The sequence below is a fragment of the Lissotriton vulgaris genome, chromosome 11 (genome assembly GCF_964263255.1).
Source record: "Lissotriton vulgaris chromosome 11, aLisVul1.2, whole genome shotgun sequence".
In the NCBI taxonomy this organism is placed as follows: domain Eukaryota; kingdom Metazoa; phylum Chordata; class Amphibia; order Caudata; family Salamandridae; genus Lissotriton; species Lissotriton vulgaris.
In genome coordinates this window covers 753,955,679-753,980,800 of record NC_141699.1, presented here as the reverse complement: position 1 = coordinate 753,980,800, position 25,122 = coordinate 753,955,679, and the positions used below count along the sequence as shown (strand labels likewise).

The 25,122-nt window shown below is 46.2% G+C and overlaps 1 protein-coding gene across 1 annotated transcript in view; it reads right to left on the bottom strand.

Annotated features, from left to right (window-relative positions):
- The window catches only part of FARSB (phenylalanyl-tRNA synthetase subunit beta), a 334,706-nt gene that overhangs the window by 186,019 nt on the left and 123,565 nt on the right, over positions 1 to 25,122 (bottom strand). The window contains exons 9-11 of the mRNA XM_086943878.1: positions 22,071 to 22,132; positions 21,939 to 21,990; positions 18,511 to 18,572 (exon numbers count right to left, since the gene is read on the bottom strand). Of these exons, the coding sequence (XP_086800004.1) occupies positions 18,511 to 18,572; positions 21,939 to 21,990; positions 22,071 to 22,132 (176 nt within the window). The remainder of the gene's footprint in view (positions 1 to 18,510; positions 18,573 to 21,938; positions 21,991 to 22,070; positions 22,133 to 25,122) is intronic.

Genomic DNA, 25,122 nt, shown 5'->3' with positions numbered 1-25,122 from the left:
AGAAACACAGTGTCTAGATCCACCCCATTGCACGGAGCAGACATGAGGTCCATAAATGCTAATTGAAGTGATTCCGGCCATGCAACAGAATTTATTTAGAAATAAATACAAATTTAAACATTTATCAGTTGTCGATCTGCCCTGCCAAAACGCCACATTGCACCTCAGAAAATATGTCATTCTCATCTGCCCACAATATCAGCATATTCAAAACTACTCTCTCCATGACTTTTACTGGTGCATCAATCAAAGAAATTGGTCAATAACACTGCGGGTTATCCTTGTCCCCCTTCTTAAAAAACCAGGACTATTACGGCAGTGATTCAAGAGGGCAGTGACCACTTCCTTTCAGCAGCATTAAGAATCAGATCAAGGCAGGCCCCAAAATATCAATGTCATCCAGAAACAGGTTTGGGGATATTCCATCAGGACATGGAGCTTTATTACGGGATATTGCCCTGATACTCTGAGTAACTTCTCCCAATGTGAAGATCTATCCCTGTTAATCCCAATCCTCTTTGCCTTCACGGAGCCCAACATTCTATCTCCACTGTTGCTCCGAAATACGACAGCGTATGGCTGGGCTAGTTGCATCAGTTGGCGGAGTCCAGTTCCTGTGAGGGAGTATTTGTCACAGGAACATTGAGTAGTGCAGACACCTGTGCAATACTAGAAAATGTCAACAAAATAGACCTACTAGTGGAGCATAAACCCAGACATATGGCAATCTTTTGCCTACACCCTGCAAAAAGAGACACTTTAAACTGTGTAGGGTCCACCTGAGACCATGTGAGGCCCCTCCCTTGATCAGAAAGAAAGAGCACACCTTGTGCCTCCGCCAGATTGCCAACACCACCGTTTAGTCCTCCAACAGCTAAGAGCAAGGCCTTGTGATCACTAAAAGCCCTGTGAACTATATTGACACTAGAGATAAACAGAAACAAAGGAGCTGGCATAAAAATAAAATATGTTATAGAGGTAATGCCCCTTCCTCAAAATGTTGGTAAAATACATGGTTTGGTGGACTTCACTAACTTCTCCATAGCAAAGACAAGTTATGAGTGTTTAACATGGACTACTTGGGGGTGCTAAAGAGACCGGCCGCAGGATGGCCGCCACTTTGGGAGGTTCTCCATGCTGGATTAAATATCCGTCATTTATCCGCCTTCACGGGCGGAATCGGTAAAGACCGGCTGGCGGAGGTGACCCCACATCATCTGGTGCACAGGTGGAGCCCACCATGTGCCGGCGTGGGCGAGGGAGCCGGCGAGGTAGAGCGCGGTTGCCGCCTCAGCCTGCTGTCCTAAGTCGGGCAAGTCAAGCCACAGAAATTGGTCATACCCTATCAGTGGCGGCACTGGAGGAGAGGGGAACTCTGGTGACCGACCCAGGGGGCCCTGTGAGAGGAGCTGCCCCCTGCCGCAGCTGGGGTCTTACCGAAAGAGTGACGCAGTGGGGCAGCCCCGTGGCTTGCGGGGTCACGCTGACTATCTGCTTGAAGGAACCAGGGGACGGTCAGAAAGAAAGAGCGACCCTTGACCCTGTTATCAGGCAGGTCGCTCCCCGCGCTGCACAGCACCACCTCTGTGTCGCTGCCCTTGAGCCCGCTGCTGCAGCTGCTTAAGGTTCGAGCCTTGCGCTCGCTCTGCCCCTCCTCTGTAGTGAGAGTGCCTCTGCTTGCATTTTCTGTACTGTTTTTTCACTGCTGTATTGTTTTTCACTGCTGTCCCTATTGTAATTAGTGTTAATTTCTACCCTCATTTCCCCGATTGTGCCCCCTTTTCCTTCTGTATCCCCTGCCCGCTTTCCCCTACGTTCTCCCGCCGCTGCCTCCTCTGGGCCCCCGCCCCCCAAGCGCGTCCATTCGTTGGCCCGCTCCCGCCACAGGCCTAATGCAAGGCCGTCTGCGCCCATCCGCGCCCAGCGCCAGACACCCTGGCCCCCGCAAACGCCACAACGCCCAACACCGCTACGATGCCATCATCTTTCACGCACTCAACACCGGACGATCACACACCTGCTCCCTGGTCACCCCGAAACGCACACAAGGACCCTTCTCCTGCCGGAACTGCAGCTTCACCAGCATCCGATCTGCAAATCCACCCACCGGGAAAGAACGCAACTACCTCAGATGCATTCTCCTCAATACCCGGTCCGCCCGCAAACACGCAGTTGAACTCTGGGACCTACTCGACTCAATCTCCCCAGACATCGCCTTCTGACGGAGACCTGGCTAAACCCCTACTCGGCACCAGACATCGCCATAGCCATCCCGGATGGCTACAAGATCACCTGCAGGAACCGCACCAACGGAGTAGGAGGATAATCGCCATCGTCCACAGGAACGCTCTCAGAGTCTTGACCAACACCGACGACACCCTCAGCACCTCCAAATACCTGCACTTCCAGATCCACACCGATCCAAACACCAACCTCAGAGGAACCCTTGTCTACAGACCCTGCGGACCCCGACCACAGTTCAGCGACTCCATTGCTGACTTCGTCAGTACACACGCCCACGCCTCCACAGACTACATCCTTCTCGGGGACCTGAACTTCCACCTCGAGAACAACGACACCAATTCCACCACCCTGATCGACAACCTAGTCAACCTCAAACTCAGACAACTCTTAACAACACCCACCCACTCTGTTGGCCACATGCTCGACCCCATCTTCTCCGCAAGCTCCCACGTCTCCTTCAACCACACCACCGAACTCCACTGGACCGACCATCGCTGCATCCACTTCACCTTCCGGAAACCCACCACGCACCACCGCACCCGACAGATCTCCCGCCGCTGCTGGAGCAAAGTCACCGAAGACCAGCTAACCACCACCCTCGCCCGGAGCCCACCCGCTGACCCCGACACTGCCGCCCGCAACCTCAGACAATGAACCGACGACTGTGCCAACACCCTCGCCCCTATCAAGAAACCCTCCAACAGACACACCAGCAAGAAAGCCAACTGGTTCACCAAGGACCTCCAGGCCTCCAAGCTAACCTGCTGAAAGCTAGAGAAGAAATGGCACAGTGAACAGACACCGGACAGCTACGCAGCCCACAAGAACGCCACCCGTAGACACCATCACCTCATCAGATCCGCCAAATGGGCCTCCTTCAAAGACTGCCTAGATAACAACGCACACAACAGCAAAGAGCTCTTCAACATCGTGAAGGAACTCTCCGACCCCAGCTCTAACACCAACGACATCCCACCTTCGCAAGACCTGTGCGACTCCCTTGCCACCTTCATCCATCGCAAGATCGCAGACATCCACAACAGCTTCAACGTCACGACGGCCCGAAACCACTGAGACCTCTGTCCCCACGGCCACCTTCTGCACCGATCCCCTGCTTTCCTGGACCAACAAAAACAACAACGACACCATCAAAATCATGAACACCATCCAGTCCGGATCTCCGTCAGACCCATGTCCACACCACATCTTCAACAAAGCCAGTACCACCATCGCACCCAATCTCCGGAAAGCCATCAAAACCTCCTTCGAGACAGCGACCTTCGCGGAGAGCTGAAAGCACGCCGAGATCAAGGCCTTACTCAAAAAACCCAGGGCTGACCCTAAGGACCTCAAGAACTTCCGGCCCATCTCCATGCTCACGTTCCAGGCGAAGGTCATCAAGAAGACCGTCAACAGACAACTGACCAGCTACCTCGAGGAGAACAGCATCCTGGATCCGTCCAAGTCCGGGTTCTGCAGCAACCACAGCACCAAAACTGCCCTCATCGCCGCCACCGATGACATCAGGGCCCTGCTGGACAATGGAGAAACCACAGCCCTCATCCTCCTGGATCTGTCAGCCGCCTTCGACACCGTCTACCACCACACCCTACGTACACGCCTTCATGACGTTGGGATACGAGACCAGGCTCTGGACTGGACCACCTCCTTCCTCTCCGGCAGAACCCAGAGCATCCACCTCCCCCCTTTCTGCTCCGAAGCCACCGAGATCATCTGCGGCGTACACCAGGGCTCATCCCTCAGCCCAACATTGTTCAACATCTACATGGCACCGCTCGCCCACGTCGCCCCACTGCACTTCCGCAACATCATCTCCTACGCCGACGGCTCCTAGCTGATCCTCTCCCTCACCGCCAAAACCAACCTCCACAAAGGAATGAAAGCCGTCGCCGAGTGGATGAAGAACAGCCGACTGAAGCTAAACTTGGACAAGACGGAAGTCCTCATCCTCGGCTCCACCCCCTCTGCCTGGGACGACTCCTGGTGGCCCACTGCACTGGGAACATCTCCAACACCCACTGACCATGCACGCAACCTGGGGTTCATCCTCGACTCTACTCTCTCCATGACAAAGCAGGTCAACACCGTCTTGTCCTCCTGCTTCAACACCCTCCGAATGCTCCACAAGATCTACAGGTGGATCCCCACCGAAACAAGAACGGTCACCCAGGCCCTCGTCAGCAGCAGGTTGGACTACTGAAACACCCTCTACGCAGGAGCCTCGACCAAACTCCTGAAACAACTTCAACGCATTCAAAACGCCTCGGCTCGCCTGATCCTCAACATCCCTCGCCGCAGCCACATCACACCCCACCTGAGAGACCTGCACTGGCTCCCGTCAACTAGAGGATCACCTTCAAGCTCCTCACCCATGCACACAAGGCACTCCATAACACCAGGCCAGCATACCTCAATAGACGACTCCGCTTCGACACCCCCCAACCGCCAGCTCTGCTCCGCCGACCTCGCACTCGCCACCATCCCCCGCATCCGAAGAGCGACCTCCGGCGGCAGATCGTTCTCCCACCTCGCCGCTAAGACCTGAAACACCCTCCCCATCCTCCTACAGCAGACCCAGGACCTGCTAACCTTCAGAAGACTCCTCAGGACCTGGCTATTTGAGCAGTAGCAGGAACCCCCCCCCCCGGCACTTTGGAAACCCTCACGGGTGAGTAGTGCGCTTTACAAGTGTTCAGATTGATTGATTGAAAGAGGAGCCGGGAACGTCAGAAAGAAAGAGGAGCCACGGCCACCCAGGGAGCAGGGGTGAGGCCTGCAACGTTCCCGTATTAAAGTAAAGGACAGTGAGCGACTCAACACACCACGCAGAGGTCAGCCTTTCCTATTTGCACAGGATGAGGGCGGGTGGGTGAGTCGCCCGCCGGGCTGGAGCGGTGGAAGCCCAGGAGAACGGAACTGGAGTCCCTTGCGATAGGGGCCTACAAGCAGAGTTGCTCCTGCAGCTTGACACGGAGGAGTCCAGTTGCAGCCTCAAGGGCCCGCCAAATGCATGTTTGAAGGGAGCGGCCTAGAGGCTGGCGGCACCGGACGTGCTACCTGACCTGCAGCCGCCTGGAAACGACCAGAAGGTAGGAGGAGGCCGCGGACAGACCATAAGAGGCAGCGGCCTGGGCTTCCCTGGGACTCGGCTGGAGGTGGCGAGCTGCCTCGGAGGTCCGCGGTGTGGCCTGCGCTGTTCAGCTGAGCAGGAGGAGATAAACAAGTGAGCCGGCCCCAGCTGTAGCGGAGGAGACTGGGGAGTGCAGGATTTGGCTCCCATGCTGAATCAGGGCCTTTGGAGAGGGGGTTCCGCCTAGAGCAGCAGTGTGGAGCTAGCGGGCCCGCTAACTGGAGCAGGGCATCATACACCACAGCCATTCAAATGTATACAACAGGAACTGTAGGCTCCAAAGGTGTTACATTGAGCCCCCCAGGTTGCCCTTGAAAAGCTGGGTTAATCTACAAGACTAGCTGCTCAGGCGGGGGAAGGGCGAACCGCAGGGATCATCGTAGGCTTGTGGGTCACCATTCACTCACCCCTAGCACACCATATATGGCAGGCGCCACAGAGCAGCTCCCTCACACTGTTTCTGAACTCACTCTGTGGCAAGGAGAACGTTTGCTTTGAGGGCTCCTCTGTGATTCCTGTTAACATGGGGAAAACTGACACTCGCCAATCTCAGCTGATCTTTGACCAGCATATGCCAGCTTGGGAAGCAACCCTGCTGGAGGGTGGGCAGTAGGAGGTCGCGAGGCATCCTCCCAGGACCCTAACATTAGGGAAATGCTCAGAGACCTTAAGCAGTGCCTCATGGCCATCAATAGCAAAATCAACTCCTAACAGATTTGACAGTTTAAAAGAAAAGGTGTCGCGTCATGATGAAAGGCTGGGACAGTTGGAACAGCGGACTACAGTAGTGGAAGATGAAGGGAACACAACAAGGGAGAAATTGCTCCCTATGGAAAAAGTGCTTGAAGTAATCCACAACAAAAATGAGGACTTGGAAGCCATGTCAAGGCGGAACAATATTAGAATTGTGGGAATTCCGGAGTCCACAGCCATGACCTGTATCGAAGATTATGTGGTGGAAATGCTGCTTGCCCTGTTTGGGGAGTCGCAGTCCAGCGTCTGCATAGTGGAGCATGTGCATAGATCGCTGGGCAAGCAGCTTTCGCTGGGTGCAGATGTTAGGCCCATCATTGCCCGCCTCCTAACCTATAAAGACAGGGATGTTGTGCTCAGGCTGGCGCGGGCTCATCAAACAGTATACTATCAAGGGGAACATGCTGTTGTTCTAACTGACTTCACATTAGCTGAACAGGAGCGAGGCGTGACTTTCTGCCAGTGAAACGGTCTCTTCAAAAGACCGACAACAAATACTCTCTAGTTTATCCCGCAAAATTGTGCATCTTCTATGCTAGCAAAACTTCCTATTTCACTGACCCGAAGGCCACCTACAGGTTTGTAAGAGGCCTCCAACCAGCTGAGCTGGATACTCGACCAGAGCAGAAACCAGATGAAAATAGCTGCACCAGTGACAATGATTTAGCTAGCTGGATGATGGTTGGAACCTGGGTGGGGCTTTGTGCTTCTGACCCTCCGGCAGGGAATGTTGATCTGAGGATATGAAGGGACTTTTTGATATTCTAGCTCTTGATAATGTGACAGTGACTGTCCCTCCTCCGCGGCTGGTCGAAACCTGCAGGCTGCAAATTCTTATTCTAGCCATCAGCTTAATTTGAGCTGGGACGAACTGGGTACCTAGTGGTTCCCCTCAGGATGAATCCGAAGTGTTACTATGTTGTTAGCCCTAGAAGGTTTAGTTTGGAGTGGGGGACTTTACCCTGCCTGTTTCGGGTGTTTTAGTGGGTGTGGGGTGGATGATGATTGGATTGTTGGGTAAGCGTAGTCTGCCAGTCCTACTATATGCAGACGATACTACCCTTATGGCGAGGACAGCTAGGTGTCTACAACTCTTGCTGAGCTCCTTTGTACATTTCAAGGAGAACTTGGACCTGCTGATCAATCATAATAAATTGTTTCTAATGCAGGTGTGTCCTCGAACAGCTAAGCCCTACACATTTTGTGGTAACGAGGATGTTTTTCCTCATTATGGATCTTTTGTTCTGATATGGTGCTTGCCTTCTTAACTTTGTAATTATGGGCCCAAGACGATCTTATCGCACTGTCTTTTTGTACATAAGATGGAGGTTTTTATCTATGTTTGCTTGACTTTTATGGTTTTCACTTTAAAAACAGAAGTATAATGATGATTAGGTTGTTGATTTTGACAAATTTTATTTCCTTTTCCCTTTCCCCGACTCTGTTCATTCTCTCTTTTCTGACCGCCTTCTCTTTTCTTGCAGTCACCGGGGGGATCTCGAGTATAAGAGTTGAACTGAAGCCATGCACATGGTTGTATGAGCTCCCGCTATGACATGATTAAGTGATTACTTGGAACATTCGCAGCCTGAATGATCGGCACAAGGCGAGATTGGTATCCGCTCATCTGAGTCGGAATGGAATGGATGTCTGCTTTTTACAAGAATTGAATTTGACTGAACACACCAGCATGTTCTTACAAGCGGGGTGGGTTGGAGAAGAACATGAGACGTGCTACTCAAATTATGCACAGGGGGTTGCTATCCTCATTAAGAAGGGCGTGCCCTGGCGCACACTGGTAACTTTATGTGATAAACAAGGAAGATATGTTATGTTGGCCGGCAAGCTTGGGTGGCAAGGGCTCAGGCTCGTATCCATCTACAGTCAGAAAGTGGATGATCCTGACATTTTTGCAGAGATTTGGAGATTGATCGACTCCCTGGGGCTTGGCGCACTAGAAGGGGGGGAAGGGATTATAATCTGATCCTTGACCCTCGAAGAGGCCTGTCGTACGGCCCTCGGTGCCCCAATCCCAGGGCTGTGGCGCAACTCCACTTCATTATGCCAAACAATAAGCTGGTAGACATCTGGAGGAGTAGGAATAGAGACAGGGAGGAGGGTACATGCATCACTACTGCTGGTCCCTCTTGATAGAGGATCGCTTACTGGCTCCCTTCCGGGGACATGGAAGCTTGAGTCTCCGCTGCCACTCACTTGCCTACAACCATCTCGGACCATTCTCTGGTACTCATTAAGCTCTCCATGTTGGAGTGCCTCAGTTAAGCGTTCGGTTGGTGTTTGCTGCCCGGGGCCTTGCGTGACCAGGTGTTCCCGGAGGCCATAAGGACAAAAATAGTGGAGTATTTTTAATTTTATTTAGGCACCGTTGAATCCTCCTCTTTATTGTGGGAGGCGTTCAAGGCTGTCATAAGGGAAGAATGCATTGCAAAACAGACCAGGGTTTTTGCAGACCCTTAGAAGAGATTTGTATCACATTGAGGAGGAGATACATGGCCTTGAGCGCAATTGATTTGGCACTAACAGTATAGCAGTGTTGAGCCGCATAAGAGGCAAGATTGATGATTTTGAAGAGGCAGCAATGAGGCTCACTATCTTGGCAGGAAGGCGAGCGCTGGGAAGTAGGGGGAGGGAGAGCAGGCAGACTCTAGCTGGTCTACTTAGAGAAAATCCTGGGCAAGTGATTATATTGCGGAACTCTGCACCTCCAAGAACGTGACCGTTGTGGGCTAGGAAGCTGTGCAGGAGGAAATCCCTTTCTAGTCCTCTCTTCATAATGTGATGCAGCTGGGAACCCCTCCAGATCTTGATTCCTTTTTTAATTCAATACAGCTGATTTGGCTAGGAGACGGGCGCTGGCTTTTCTTAGATGAGCCCTTTGTGAGAAGTTAGCCTGGCATATGATGTCCACTAGTTCTAGTGGGCACCTTGCACCAGTCTAATCGACCCTTATTGATGGTGGTTGTAAAGTCAACCTTATAGAAAGCGATCCTAGGGGTAGCATGAACCAGCAGTCTTCAGGCTAAGACGTCAGAAAGCAAGTTAAGCAAGTTGTTTTACCATATATAATCCCTTGAATACCAAATGAAAGGACACCACACAAGGTATATATCAAATATATATGTATTTAATCTAAACACAACACCTCTGCACTCTTTATGAGGTCAGAGGTCAAAATACAATACAAGTCACACAGTTAATATACAATAAGTTGCACAGTATACGTTGTGCCCTAGGGGCCTCACAAACCATATACTAAGAAAGTGGTATAAGTACCAAGTGAGAGTTAGAAAGCAGGCCTAGGGCCTGTAGAATCGCTGGGGCTACACTAAGCAACTGAAGGTTAGGAAGTAGGAGACCCACGGGAGCCACGTGCAGTGTCTAAACACAGGCGCTGGTTCCCATTGACTGTCTATGGAGTTCGTAAAAGATACAAAGTTACAATTTACGGACACTTCCGGATGGACTAGGATGAAACCATTTTAAACTAGGACACTTCCAGAGTCAAGACCCATGGGAGCCCCGGAGTACTCGTGTTACCTCACCCAAGGAAGCCGGGTGCATAGGTGTCTTTTCGTGTCGGGTTTCGTCGTCGTTTTCTATGGAGAGCTGCAAAGAAGTGCTGCAGGAGACCAGAGGAAAAGTATCCAGGTGGATCGGTGATGTGAAGAACCTGAAAGCAGAGGGGACAGAGTCTGGGTCACTAGCCAGTGACCAGGAAGGAACTAGGAAGGAACCAGGCGATGTTGCGTGCTTGAAGGTGAAGAAGGTGAGTTTGTCTCTTCATCCAAGAGGTCCAGGAGGCATCGACGATGACCAGGCGCTGGATTCAAGCTGTCCCACGATGGATCTAGATGACTGCGGTGTCGGTATCCGGATTGGACCCAACAAGCCTTGGCAACCGCAACCCACGCAGGATGTCGAGATTGGCTCTGTTGCAGACCAGCAAGGTCTGTGGCGCTTCTCCTTTTCAGGGAAGCTGGAGCAAGCCTGGAGCAACCAGGAAAGCAAAGTGATTTCAAGATAGCGTCTTCAGGGGGCTCACTAGCCAACGGGCTAGGAACCGGGAAGACGCGTCGAGCTCAAATGCAAAGGTGGGGCCCATGGGACACTCGCGGAGTGTGGGGGCATGAGCTTCGGTGCAAATGGTGCTCGGGGATGGGGCTTCTCGTGGGGCTTCTCGTAACCCAATGCACAAATTACTGAGGCTTCAGGAAAGGAGTGCAGGTAGCAAAATGCAGGATGTCCAAGATGTCCGGTCCGACGTCTCTCGTGTCCGCCACGGGTCTCAGCTTTGCTGTGGATGTGGGTCGGGGTCAGAGAAGTCTGGAAGTCCAGTTCTTGTGTCGCAGAGTCTTCGGGTTCTGATGGGAGCCTTGAAACTGCAGACCGGCAAAGATGCTGTTGGTGCCTGTTTACACAGGGTGGTCACTCCTTGACCACAAGGAAGATGTCTTCCGTCTTCCAGTCAGAATGGAATGTCGAAGGTCCAAGATATGCCTTTCAAAGATTCGTCCAGGATAATTTAAAGTCCTGGGGACACAGCTTCTATACTTATACTAAGGATGTGGGCTGGATTACCTGACAAGGTCCCTCCTATGGCTGGACCTGGGAAGGGGGTGGTTACACCCCTTTCCCTTTGTCCAGTTTCACACCAGAGCTGGGGCTGGACTTCCCCAGCAACTGGTTTCAACCTGGCTATGCATGGAGCACCTTGTGTGCCCCAGGTAGTGTCTAGATGCATTCACTGAATGCAGCCTTCCCTGCCACAATACACAAAACCCCGGTCTGGGGAGGTGCTGGCACCTCCCTGGACAGGAAACCTATTGTCCAGGCCTCCCCTGCCGGAGTTTCGTCCAGCAACAGGAGGTCAAACTCGTGTCTGTGGCAGCAGCATCCATTTTGTGATGCTGAGGCTCTGTTTAACTTTAACCGGGTAAAGCAGTAACTTACATGTCTTTTCCCTCTAGAAGGGTGGAATGCTACCCCCGCCGCCAGAATTGGCAGGGGGGTAGAATTCCAAAGTGTTTGACACCTTACACGACATGTTTTGATAAAGCCAAACCAAAGTTAGCATTAACCACGAGGATTATAATGCACTTAAGAGTATATGGTATGGCTATATCATAGAACAGCTATAAGGAGATGGTTCCGAAAGCTGCAGAGGGGCTCAGCTCATGCTAGGGCACCCTCTCACATAAAACCAAGCACTCGGTCTCCAGGATTGTCGAGGCCTACCATAGGAGTGGCTTATAGGTGTATATGTGTCTATATATAAAGGTAGATATAGGTATACTATATCTAAGTAAGGGCTGATTACACCACCTTACCCAGGCTGTGTGAACAGACCTGTGGTGTCAGTTTGGAAGGCAAACCAGGGGTGACACAATACATGCAGCAGCCCCTGGTAGTCCTAGGGTACACCTATGCCCTTGGTACCTATGGTACACTTATACAGGGGCTCACAAGAGTGACCCAGTAACCAATCTGGTATGTACCTAAAGTACATGGAGTCCATTTTAATAGAGAAAGCAGATAGTCTGGGGCCCTGGGTAGCAGGGTCCCAGGCCAAATAAGTTGAAAACCAGCAAAACACCAGGAAAAAAGTTGGGGTAACCATATAGTCAGATTCCACCTTCCTACACCCTTCACTGAGGAGGAGGTGATCCAGTCAATACGAGCTCTCCCAGGAGATGAAGCCCCTGGCCTAGAAGGCCTGTTAGCAGCATTTTATAAGGAATTGAGAACATTACTGGCCCTGCATCTTATAAATATGTATGGGGAGTCACCGGAGAGGGTTGAGCTGCCCCTGTCGTTCAGGGAAGCACTTATTACAATTTTGAAGCCGGACAAGGACCCGCAGAGCTGTGAATCATACAGGCCGCTGTCCATGATTTATGTGGCCAATAAAATCTTGGTGAACTAATTGCTTCGCAGAACCCTTACCCTGCTGCCTCTCATAATTCAGCCAGACTATTCTGGTTTTGTACCAGGCAGAGCCAAAACGCATAACCTGTGCACCTTTTTTGCCACCCTCCACTAGGTAGACCCTGCGCTGGAGGCACCATGGCCAAATTTATTCATGCTGTTGGCCCGCCTGGGGTTAAGTCCTAAATTCATCCAATTGATCAATCGCCTCTACTCAAAGCCCACCACGAGGCTCTAGAATAATGGGGTGGTCACCAACCCCCCCAAGTCAGGTCTCCCGGGGGATGAAGCAGGTATGCCTGCTCTCCCCAATCCTCTTCGCCATAGCCATGAAGCCTTTGGCGGCTTGCCTTCGGTAGCATCATTCCCACCGAGGCCTGGCCTTCACACCCAAGGTGATACTGGTCTCCTCGTAGGCAGATGACGTTACTTTATATGTTAAACACCCAGCCGTGAATCTTGATCCACTGATCAGGGCACTCCGATTCGTTGGGTTATCAGGCATTTTTATTAACCGGGCAAAGTTGGTGATTTTCCCACCTACTGAGGCCACCTTGCAGTTTCACTCTGAGTTTCGCCTCCGCTTCGCGGAAGAAACAGTGAGGTATCTGGGGATATGGGTTGAGCCGTGATGCTGATGTTCTTTAGAGATCGAATTATGGTCGTCTGATGGAGTGGTTGGAGAGCCATTTGAAACAGTGGGCACAACTGCCGCTGTCTTTGGTGGGGCACCTGGCCCTTGCTAAAATAGTTAAATTGCCCAAATTTCTTTATTTGTTCATAAATCTTCCCCGCCCTCTTACGAACAGGTTCAGGCGCAGGCTAGGTTCGAACTTGATATCATTGACATGTGCCAGGAAACAGCCAGTCTCTCCTGGGAGATTCTGACACTTCCTTTTGAACAGAAGGGTGGGCTGTGCACACCAGACATGGAGCTTTGTTACAGCTGTGCACAGGCACATTTCGGATTCCATAGGGTATACTCTACGCTGTTCATGGCACACACAGTGCCGGAACACTACCAAGCTGCATCACACCCACTGCACATGGTTTTATATAGGACCCATACTAGGAAGCAGTCCAGAGTGGACACGATTAGCTGCACTGTATGGTCATGGCGCAAGCTGCGCCGGAGGGCGTGGCTGGAGGTGCAGTTTTCTCTCTCTCTATCAATAATTAAACACCCTGCTCTTCCTTTCCCTGAGACGCGAGTACGTGACAGATTGAGGAGACTCTGGTTCACCACAATGAGTGATGCTTTTCCGGAGGGCGCATTTATTGGGCCACAGCAGGGCCTGGCTGGGGCGTAGTTCAATGTGCTGGGCAGATTCACATATCAGCTTCGGACCGCCCTGCATTCTTGCTTTGACTTATTTCTCGTAGCGCTGCCCATGCTGCAAGTGCTGAAAAGCTTTTGAAAGAATCCTTCCCCCTGCAAATTGGTAACGCCGCTGTGCTCCGAAATGCAACGTACAGCTCCAGTGAACATTCCTAAGGCACAGCATGAGTGGGAGGTCCATATTGGCATACCCATACCAGAAGAACAGTGGACGTTCTGTTGTTCTCAGGCCAGAGAACTGTCCCAGAACTACATGCTGCATCTGATCCTCTAAATGTATGCATAGACTGTATTGAACACCAAAAAGGTTGTTTAAAGGGAGCTGGATAAAGAATGCGCGCTGCATCAGATGCATGGCTCCCTGCGTGAATTTCTTGCACCTATCCTAGGCGTGCCCCAGTAGCCGATATTGGGGAGCTGTCTTTGTTGCTATAGAGGAAAATGGTGGACTTGCGATTGAAGTGCTCCCCCTTGACTGCACTACTGGGATATGTGAGGGGCGTCTACTTCCATAAAAGGAAATTAATGTTGCTGCTCCTGCTGCTTGGCAAACGATGTGTGGCGATGTACTGGGGCCGCTGCTTGACCCTTCAATTGGAGAATTAGCTTCGGTATCTAATGCCCGTCCAGGCACGGGCCCGTGATATCTGGGGCCCTTTGCAGACCTACCTGCGCAGAATGGGATACAATTCCTGACCCTCACTGCCCCCCAATGTGCAACAACTCGATGTCAAAGAGAGGGATGCTTGGCCTGTCGTTGATTTAGCTCTGTGCATGCAATGTAAGCTGAGGAGGTATGTCCGCCTCCCCCACTCCCTCCTTCCTCCCCCCTTTAGGTCGCTTTCTCTCTGTCTCTCTAATATCCTTTTTTGTGAGTTAGGGAGTTAAAAGACTTGCCTTATAAAAGACTTTTAAATCAATGGGGTTCACCCACAGAATCAAAGGACCTGGGTATGAATAGTATAGAAAGAAGTGGTCCTTGACTTTGATTTAAATAAACACATATATGAATATCATTTATTTTTTAGTTATGCGATTAAATCCGCATACATTGATTTAATCAAAACAATGGGAGAGAAGTATTCAATAATGAACAATACCCAGAAAGTTTGACACAATTAGTTAAGAAAAACAAGGAGATTTTAGAAAAGCAATTGAAGTATGACCACACTATGGATGTTTGTTATGTCAAAAAAATTCACTTATTTATTTACAATTTGATAAAACAGTTATCTGAACGGCGCAACAGACTATCAAGAGTATAGTCGGTGAAGAAGGAAAGGGGTGCTCAAGTGATTTGGAAAAGAGAAATAGACAATAGTGGTATACTGTTATAATATTTACACAACACAAAGCGGGATAGCCTCCGCTATCATATGAGCCTGTTCCCTATAAATGTCAATTAGGGGGGAAAAAATCACAATAAAACTGGGAGGGATACAGGCGAATCAAAATGGTAAGCGCTTACCATTTTGATTCGCCTGTATCCCTCCCAGTTTTATTGTGATTTTTTCCCCCCTAATTGACATTTATAGGGAACAGGCTCATATGATAGCGGAGGCTATCCCGCTTTGTGTTGTGTAAATATTATAACAGTATACCACTATTGTCTATTTCTCTTTTCCAAATCACTTGAGCACCCCTTTCCTTCTTCACCGACTATACTCTTGATAGTCTGTTGCGCCGTTCAGATAACTGTTTTATCAAATTGTAAATAAATAAGTGAATTTTTTTGACATAACAAACATCCATAGTGTGGTCATACTTCAATTGCTTTTCTAAAATCTCCCTGTTTTTCTTACCTAATTGTGTCAAACTTTCTGGGTATTGTTCATTATTGAATACTTCTCTCCCATTGTTTTGATTAAATCAATGTATGCGGATTTAATCGCATAACTAAAAAATAAATGATATTCATATAAGTGTTTATTTAAATCAAAGTCAAGGACCACTTCTTTCTATACTTATAAAAGACTTGCCATATATATGCATGATATGTTGATATAGCATTTCCGCACTAGAAGATCCCATGCAAGAAATGTATGGGGCTCAACCTCTTTGAACAGTATTAAGATGTTACTATATTACTACACTCGCTATTGTGTATTGGACTAGTTCTTCAATAAACAGAATTAAAAAAAACATTAACTTGTTAATATATAGGTGGCCCAGATGATGACAATTCAAAAGAATTAACGAGTAAATTTAGTTAACTCTTTCGTACAGAGTTGCACATTTGCTTTGCATTTGGAATGCGACTAAAGGTCTAGTAGTACCGTGATATCCTCTGGGATTATTTATTTTCTCCTTTCATCACCATATTTAAAAAGAAAAAAAATTCTAATTAAAGTGAAAAACGCAGCCCCACTCAAAATCTTAAAATATAGCTTCTCTATAAGTACCTTGACCCAATAAATATTTATATTTAAACAAATACATAGTGATATATATTATATCTGAAACTGGTATTGATTTAACTATAAACGTTGTCAAAAATCCCAATCCAGCAATTCTAAAATGGCGCTAGCAGTTCGAGACATATTGCGGGGCTCTGACAAGCAGCCCACACAGATGTGAGGAAATACTTTTCCCCAGCTGCAGATTTCAACTCCCCAAGCCCAGAGATACCTAAAGCAGAACAAGCACAGACTCCCAACATTAACCATAAAGAACAATAAACTCTAAATGGGGCGCATCTAGCATTCTGTAATTTTTTGAAGTTGTCCTTCATCTGACAACTCTACGTCAACCTCCCAGTTTGTTTGTATGATTACAATCAAACTCCCTATCAGCACCATCTAATAACATCAGGATAATTAAAAACATGACATTCTAGAGGGAAAAAGAGAACGCAAACACCATGGCAAAACATTTAGTGTTGAAGTTTCACTTTAAATAAACAACTTGCATATCAATCACATGAAATAGCTAATTTCTTTCACTATTCTGGTGTGACTTTAACCATCTTTACAAGGATTCTAACCCCAAATGCAAAGGATTGCACCGATTGAGTCAGGAAACCTTCTAAGCTCACTAAACTACTAAGAATCTAGTATTAAGGATTAAGCACAGAGAAACAAGTTCTTGGTATTAGCCAAACTTTCAACAGTGTATACTAACAGTAGTTATCCCCAGACCTTCTTTCCAGCAGCCTATATGTAGCTTGGAGTCATCCATATAAAATATGGAAACTTATAGGAAATCAGAGACCTGATGCATATATATAAATTACAAAAGAAAGTTGATGGTAGACCTCCAACGTCACGGGAGGGGGGGTCATAAAACCAACACCTTCTACCACTATCCAAAATGAACTGAGCATCTAATGCATTGGCCATGTCTCACAGTCTATCTTGAATGACAGTGTATTGAATACATGTGAGAAAGCTGGCAATATCCAAAAAGTATAACTTTCATTATTGATCATCAAATTCAGATGGTATCTCTTGCATGTTATGCAGGATAGCACAACATAGAACCGAAAGGTAACATTTCTGAGCGTGCCACAGGACTTCAAAGAGTCCAAGTACCAGTTTGATCCCTTTTTGAGCAATTTGGTCTTCCCCCATCTGTAATGTCCGCTGCACAGGCACAAATTAATAGGGTAAAGTAGGAAATCCACAGATATGTATTGGGTAGTTGCACATGCACATGAAGACCTGCTTTTGGCATGTAATGGCTCCATACTGTAGTGGCCAAATGTACTAAGTGGGTGTGGTTTACATTAGAAAATTTGGAAACTGCAATGTGACGGACCATTCTAGGACTTTAAAGAAAGGCATATTTGCTAAGGATATTTGATGGTATAATTCAGAGTATGTCTTACATTTAAGAATCAAACTAACCCACAACTGTTTATAGTTAGAGGCAATTATAGAATGAAAACTTTGCTCCTTAAAAAGAAAAAATGTATTCATTTTTATGGGTGTCAGAGTAGTCTGGGGTTGAACTGCATTGAACATTTTCATCCACCTCGGCTTGCATTACAAGGTTGTACACCAGAAGCCACAAATTACAACCTCTATCAAGAATATTAATCTTTAAAGGCCGTTCTTTGTTACTCACAGAACATACCACAAAACTCAGACTTTCAATAAGCTGAAATCGAAATGGAAGAAAGACATAGGAGAATACAGTGATGAAGATTGCCGATATGTACTACAGGCCAGTGGTCACATTCAAGGTCTTCCATAGGGTATACTATAAAATAACGCAAATGCAAATATTCTAAAACTTCAAAACTGGTAAATTTCTAAAAAATTGAGGACAGGAAGGCAATTTCTTCCATACACTATTGCAGTTCCCATTAATAAAACAATTCTGGAATAAGGTATTCGAACAAATACACAAAGTAGTGGCTACCTACAGAACAATTTCCCACAGTACAACATAATTCGAGATCTAGGAAGAAAGGAAGGATCAAGATACAAAAAGCTGTTGTCAATGTGACCCTCGAGGTTGGTAGATGAGATAATGCAAAAAACTGTGGTAACCCAATAGTCAATGCTATTTGAGAAGTAGAAGAAAACCTTGTCTGGTGTATGGAAGTAGAAATAACCATCTACGTAAACAGCAGCTGAGCCAGCAACTTTGAAAAAGTATAAGGACCATTGTGTAGACACTTCGGGTTTGCTCAAGAATGTAATGTTCTAACCATGGAAGATAAACATATTTGTAATCGGACGTAAAAGTTTGGATAGCTGCACTATGATGCACTTGTTGGCATATCATTGTTTTTTCAGATCAAGTAAAATCCAACAAAATTGATGATGCTCAACTGTAAGTGAATAACTTATTTTTGTCCGTCGATATGGTAAAAACAAGAAATACACAACACACATTAAATTATTTTTAAAATAAACCTGTTCTGTTAGTGTCACTATGACAACAGTGTGGTGAAAAGGTCTTTAGGTACGCTAGGGATTGGTCTGACTCTGGTCCATCTTTAAGATTTTCAACAGAGCAGTGCCATTCGCAAAAACAAAAACAAACTAGGTGTTAAATACAGCTCTTAGCATTCCTGAAGTGTTCAGCATTGGGCTATCAAACCAAATTACGCACACTTTTTAGTACTTACCAGATTCCTATTTTCTTGTTGATTAAATCAGCATTCACAAGTTCTGTCCGATAAGGAAGATCCTACAATGACAGGTGAAATGAATTACAGAACTTGTAACGTTCAGAATAACTTCTTCCATAAATCTCACAATAAATTCTTCTACATCTTCATACAATGGACCAGAGCAGACATCAGACACATCAAGTGAGCTGAAGGAACAGAGATGGTTTTAATTTGGATGAATAGCTTTATATTCAGTTAGGACAGAATGTTTATAATACTGTGATATAGGAACTGATCTCTTTCATTAATTTTCACTTTTTGTTTTGGTTGGTTATTAAGTTAACATGGTTTATTATTTTCAAGGACAAAATAAGAAGTAGGGACGTTGCTAACTAGAACTATTTTAGACTCAAATGAAATGTGTGTGCCGCTTTGCAAGTCTAAACTGTTTACAGATTTTTCTTTAATAATAATTGAAACATTTATTAGACTTGATGAAATATGGATTAGGGTTCCTGGGTTGTAGTAACTGCATAGGACTTTGCACAGTGAAAGAAAATGTGTATGTGGATAAACCATGAATATTTTAAAATTAACCTAGTTGAGGTAAATGGATTAAGTAAATAATGTTTTAAAAATAATTGGGATGCTATGAAGAAAACAGCTTGAAAGTGAAATTTGGGAACTGCAGATGAAAAAAACCTTTGACATAAGAAAATTAATTAATCTGGAAATATTGCCCATTTGGACATGATTGATTAAAAAACACATTGTTTAATCGACTATTTTTCCTTTTTATGAACCTACAGGATCAACATACGGAGAATAATTCAGATTTTCTATAAAAAAATGTAACTAATATGCAACTATATGTAGTATAAATAGGGAAGGTTTCATTTGGAATAGGAATTAAGTATTTCTCCCACTTCTATTGTAATGATGTGACAGGAAGGGGGGAGTCCATTTGAAGATATTAATTTACTTAAAAACATGGTGGATAAATGTGAGCACAGCTCTTGTTCAACCGAAAAGTGTCTTTTGTTGATGATGCTATTTGTGTGATCAAGTAAAACTTACGGATAACGCAACTGTTTCCTAAGTGGTGCATCTGTTTTTCATTGAAAAATCAGGATTAGTGACATATTTGGTGGCTTACTTCTCGCAAAGCTGGGCACTCGCTTAGGAGCTTCACTAGTGATGTTATCAATAAGGTCTTTGAACATGTTACGAATGATTTAATATGTGAGGTGATGCAGTGCATGGCTAGGGTGACTGTTATATTTACTGCAGAGCTCCAGTGTTTTTTTTTTGTTTGAAATGTTACATTAGAACGGAGTTTACCCAATTATAACTTCACTTTAACCTTTTTAGTACATTTCGGAGTTTTAACATTTTTTGGTGTGAAATATTATTAGCTGACCTAACTATAACTTTAAAGTTTTTTTCTTTTGAGTTGAGTGTGTGTTTTTTTTTAAGGTTTAGTCAACCATCATTCCCACAGGACCCAGTATATTGTCTTTATCAAGGGATCACCACATTAATACATACAGACAAGCCTATTTTCTTTGTCAAGCATTCACTTGTGTTCGCATTTAACATAACAGCCAATAGATTCCATTATTGATTATTTAGAAGTGCTGCAATATGCATCAATGAACGAGTAAGTAATGCATTTGTCTTCAAAATACTTGTAAACAAGTCTTTCTTTAACAATGCTCAGGCCAGGTATTGCAGGTGTAGAACTAATCACAATGGGTCCCTGACTTCCTAAACTGAAGAGCAAATCTTCAGCCTTGGCAATGCTTTAAAATGATATAAAAAAAACATCCTGGGGTCATGCTCTATTGAACCCAAGAAACACAGGATTCATTTTACAAATTTTTGAGGGGCGGATGCAAGCCCTGTATCCCCACAAGGCTTTAAAAACATGTTGGCGGAGCCCCTGCCTTGACTGGGGCACAACAAAGTTAATTAAAATCAGAAACTTAGCCCGGAGAGGGCATTATGGGGAACTCCTTGCCAGGAGTAGTAAATAATAACTTAGCAGCTCCGGCTGTTATTCAATCATTTTTCAGCAGCAGCCCACCACTCTCCCCCCCCCCCCGACCACCCCACATTGTGGGTGTCTGGTCCTGCCGTTACAGTTGGCAGCTGCTTGGGAGAGGTCCATTGTCCCCCTGCCAGTGCCCTTCCTGAGTGCCAGCAGGAGCTGGCAATTCTTAATTTTGTGGTTGCCCACCTGGGACACCTACAACATTAAAGAGCCCCAGGGGGCTGGATGCATTGATGCTTGCTCCCGCCTGGCAGGAGCAGCTTCTGTTTCTTCTCTGGCCGAGCAGGAGCAAACTATGTTGAGGTGAATTCAGGCAGGGAATTGGGCTTCTGTTCCCTTCCCGTGCTCTCCCAGGAAGGAAGAAACAAATGTTTTGAGGGATGGGTTCCTCAGGACACTAGCTCACATCAAGCACTGGGCCCACAGGGAGCATTCTATGGCTCAGGAGGGGGGCGGCACAACCCACCCTCCAAAAAATAATAGCTTTCATTATTGAGGCGCCGTGGGATGGGCTCCCTAGGGTCATTAAATTACTCGGGCCTCATGCCCCTTTCTAGTTATTATTATTACGCCATCCCAGAGGTTGGGGGGGGTGGGGGGGAGATTAAAAAATTAAGGGGTTGCTCTGATTTTTTTATTTTTACGCAGTCACTTTTGTTTTCTGTTTTGATCCATAGTGGGGGCATGTGGAGACTCACGGGAACTCCCCCCACACCTCATAAAGCATTGGGGGACCCTGCCCCCTATATATTATTTGTATTACTTTTTCGGGGCACAGGGACTCAGTTCCTGAGTCCTAAAAGGACTACCAAACATGTTTGTTGGTGTGAGGCAGCTAATCACATCTATAGTGTTTGATCTCCTGATTCCACATTAGTACTACTGTCTGATATAGCTATACATTTTGAGCCTTAATTTCTCAAAAACAACTAAACAAATTCACATCACAAAAAGCAAGATTTCTGGGTAAATATCTTACTTTCAGCCATATTTGGTGTAATTTTGTCAGCCGTTTTGGCTGTAGCTGTTTCTAAAGTTTAAGGGAAATTGCTTGAGGAAAATGCGATTCTGGAACACCTTTTTTTCAGCCCCTGCTTGACGGATCACCCTGAAACTTTCCAGAAAGGGGCTGAGGTGGATAATCCTTTTTCTTTGTAAAGTTTCTTTGAAGAGTCGTCAAACAGCGGCAAAGTTATTAGCAAACCCAAAAAAATCTATTTCCTATGGAAACACAGTCCTAACTATAACTACACAGTGGTGACCACAACTGTGTAAAAAAATAAATAAATATATATATATATATATATATATATATATATACACATACACACACACACACGCATACATACACAAACTTTTGTCATATTCTTAGCCTCATTATAACACTTACTGGTAAAAGATATGTTGTTCCATCTGGATAAATAACTTCTGCTGCTTCAACACTAGGGGAAAAAAGATGAGACTGTTAGAAACAAAAACGTAGTACCTACAATGTTAATTATACATGCCAAATTACACTCACGTGAAAGGCTTCTCACAATATTCACTAAACATCGTGACAAGAATATCAAGGGTGATTTTTGCCTGAAAGAAAAAAAGTTTACAAATAAGAAAAGATGCAAACATTACATAAGTCGCAATTAAGGTAGAAATGTATTTACAGTAAACAATAGGTTCCTTAAGAAATGCAGTATTAAATTAGAGATGGGCGAGACAACAAAATAACAGGCAGCGCTGAGCCGAGGATCTGGAACTGGAAAATGTTTGCCACATAAACTGTGCAACAAACATATGCTAAAGACCCTCCAAAATTCTAAAAAGTGTATTTAACGTTATATTACATATAGGTACCATAATATAGGCCCCAGTAACTTCATTACCCATCACCTATATTCTTCCCTACATTTCACCTGTAACAGTTTACAGGGACTGACATTTTACATAGATCCGACACTGCATTCAGAACACAGGTTTTCCCTAGTTCGAGATCTCATACATTATGCATGAGGATTCTCGGAAGCACAGCAGGACTACCATCTCCTGTATAATATCTATGTATAAAGTTCATGCTCGAAGATAGGGCAGAGGAGACAGACATCCCGGCCCGACACACTGACCAGAGACGCTGAGGTTCTTGCATGCAGACACTACAGCTTGCAGTTGTCTAACATGTCTTGCAGGGTGTACAACTCGTGACCAAGACGGGGTCCCACAGTCTCTCACTTCAGGTAATGGAGTTGACTAAAAACTAGAGGGATTCTTGGCTTAACACCTATCCACATGCTAGGTACATTTAGGTACATCTAGTTAGGGAAGCATCGTATGAGTACGCATCTTTTTATCATGTGTTCTATATACTCTTATGTATTCATGATTATTGTAAGATGGTAGAGCTATACCATTCATTTACCTTTTTAGTACTGCTAATCATTCATATCTTATACTGTCTAACAGTTGTTGCAGCTCATCTATTCTACACCAGAATAACAACTGTTCAATAAATACTTATTGAAAACGCCCTGCCTGTTTATTCTGTGTATATCTCTGAGACAGACTAAGTAAGCACGAGTGACTGAGCTAAAAGTAGTATATTGTTTCCACGGTCCTGAGGGATCAGGGTTATCATGTTCGATGGTTGCCAGAAACGAATCTCTCCTTGGTAAGAGGAGATTCTAGTGGCACTGTGAGCTAGTTGGTATAAAAGGCCAACATACCAGGTGGGGGTGTTCAGAGTCAGTCTGACACCAATCCTTCAGTGTATGCTGTCCAAACGAGCAGATCCTGTATAATTGGTATAGGAGCTACGCGACGAACATGCAACAACGTTTCAACTTAATACGTCAATTATGCCACAACATTAAGACTTCTATTAAAAGTGACAGTTTTAACCATGAACAAAAAATACTCATGCCCCCTCCACTCCTCTCCCAAGACAACAATGCCTTTAGTGGATTAAAAGGCACAATGGCTTTAGTGGATTAAAAGGCACATCAGTTGCCTTTGTACCCTGCAGGTGTGACCTAGATAGATTCTTACATGGAGCAAAAGCTCACACCTTGAATTCATGTATTTCAAGGTGTTCGCAAGTGCAAAAGCACAGTAAAATAAAACATTTGCTTAGGAACAAGCAGGGATGCTGGGTTTTCCGATTTCTCATTGTGCAAATTCAGAATCTAGATGGTATCTATTTTCCTCTCCTGTTTTGCATTACAGGTTCAAGTTTTTCTCTTTTATTATTGGCACATTCGGTTAGAGCATAGGTTTCACACAAAAGGCACATGAAAACTCTGCTCATTTTGGGCTCTAGGATCCAAGAGGACCTCAAGCTGAACCCGGGCAAGGCACAGGCATGCGATGCCCATTGGGCTGAAAGGGCTTATATGGTCACCTGACTCACCCTACAGTCACTCCTCTTATCCTAATGTTAATGTTAATAATAATTTCTAAAGCACAGGTACACCGGGTGGCTTCATGGCGCTGCACTAATCTCACATTGTTGAATCGCTCACAGTGCACTCACATGGGCACTCCTGCCACCCACAGTGCAGAGGGTTAATGTGCCTGCTACAAAGAACGTGCACCATGCAGATCACAGAACTGAGTGTGAGTAAACTACGAGTAGTTAAAATTAAATGTTTGTCAGAAAGGTGCTATAGAGCGATGAGGTGCATTGTTGGTGAGTGGCAGTGAGAGAAGTTATGAAGAAGGAGGAAAAGCAAGCGCCAAAAAAGACGGTTGCACTGTGTGCGACCACTGCTAGGGCCAGCACTGGCTGGGAGTGTTAGCCCCCAGTGGCGGCTCCTCCACTATGGCGGAGGAGCGAAGCCCCACAGCTTTCGAGCAGTGGAAAGGAAATATAAACTGATAACTTTAAGTTATTATCAATTTATGTTTCCTTTGCAGGTGTGCAGGCTGCTTTGCTCAGGGAGTAGGGCAGGGAAGGAGTGGTATGCCCACTCCCAATTGCGCAATGACTGTTTTGTTCAGCCTTCTCGGGCCGCCCAAACAGTCATGCGCACTCTCCCCTTCTCCATGCAGGTGCATTACAGCCTGTGTGGAGAACGTGCCCACCCCTACAGCCCCTGGCTGAGCGCCATAGTCACAGGCTCAGACCAATCAAGCAGGCAGCTAGGCTCCCTCCTCTAAGGCCAATCACAATGCTGCATCGCAGCGTTGGGATTGGCTTAAAGGAGGGAGCCTAGCTGCCTGCTTACTGTTCCAGAGACCAGAGACGCTGGACCCGGCCGGCGGAAAGGTAAGTTTTGTTTTTTCTCCTTCGTGTGAACCCCCCCCCCCCCCCACCCCGCGTGAAACCCTTGCACCCCCCAGCACCAGCAACCGAGAGCCGAGCCATGCCAGGGCCCCCCCCCCAAAGTTCAATAGGATATTGAGGTGTTTAATGTGCTTGCTATCTAAATGCCTCCGATAAAAACCCTAATCTAATATAAGCAGTATTCGTTACATGCAATAAAAAACAAAGTTCAATGGTATAGAGAATATTTTTTCACACATAATATAATAATAATAATAATAATGCGATTTATTGAGCGTGAACAGCTACCTCACAAGGAGGT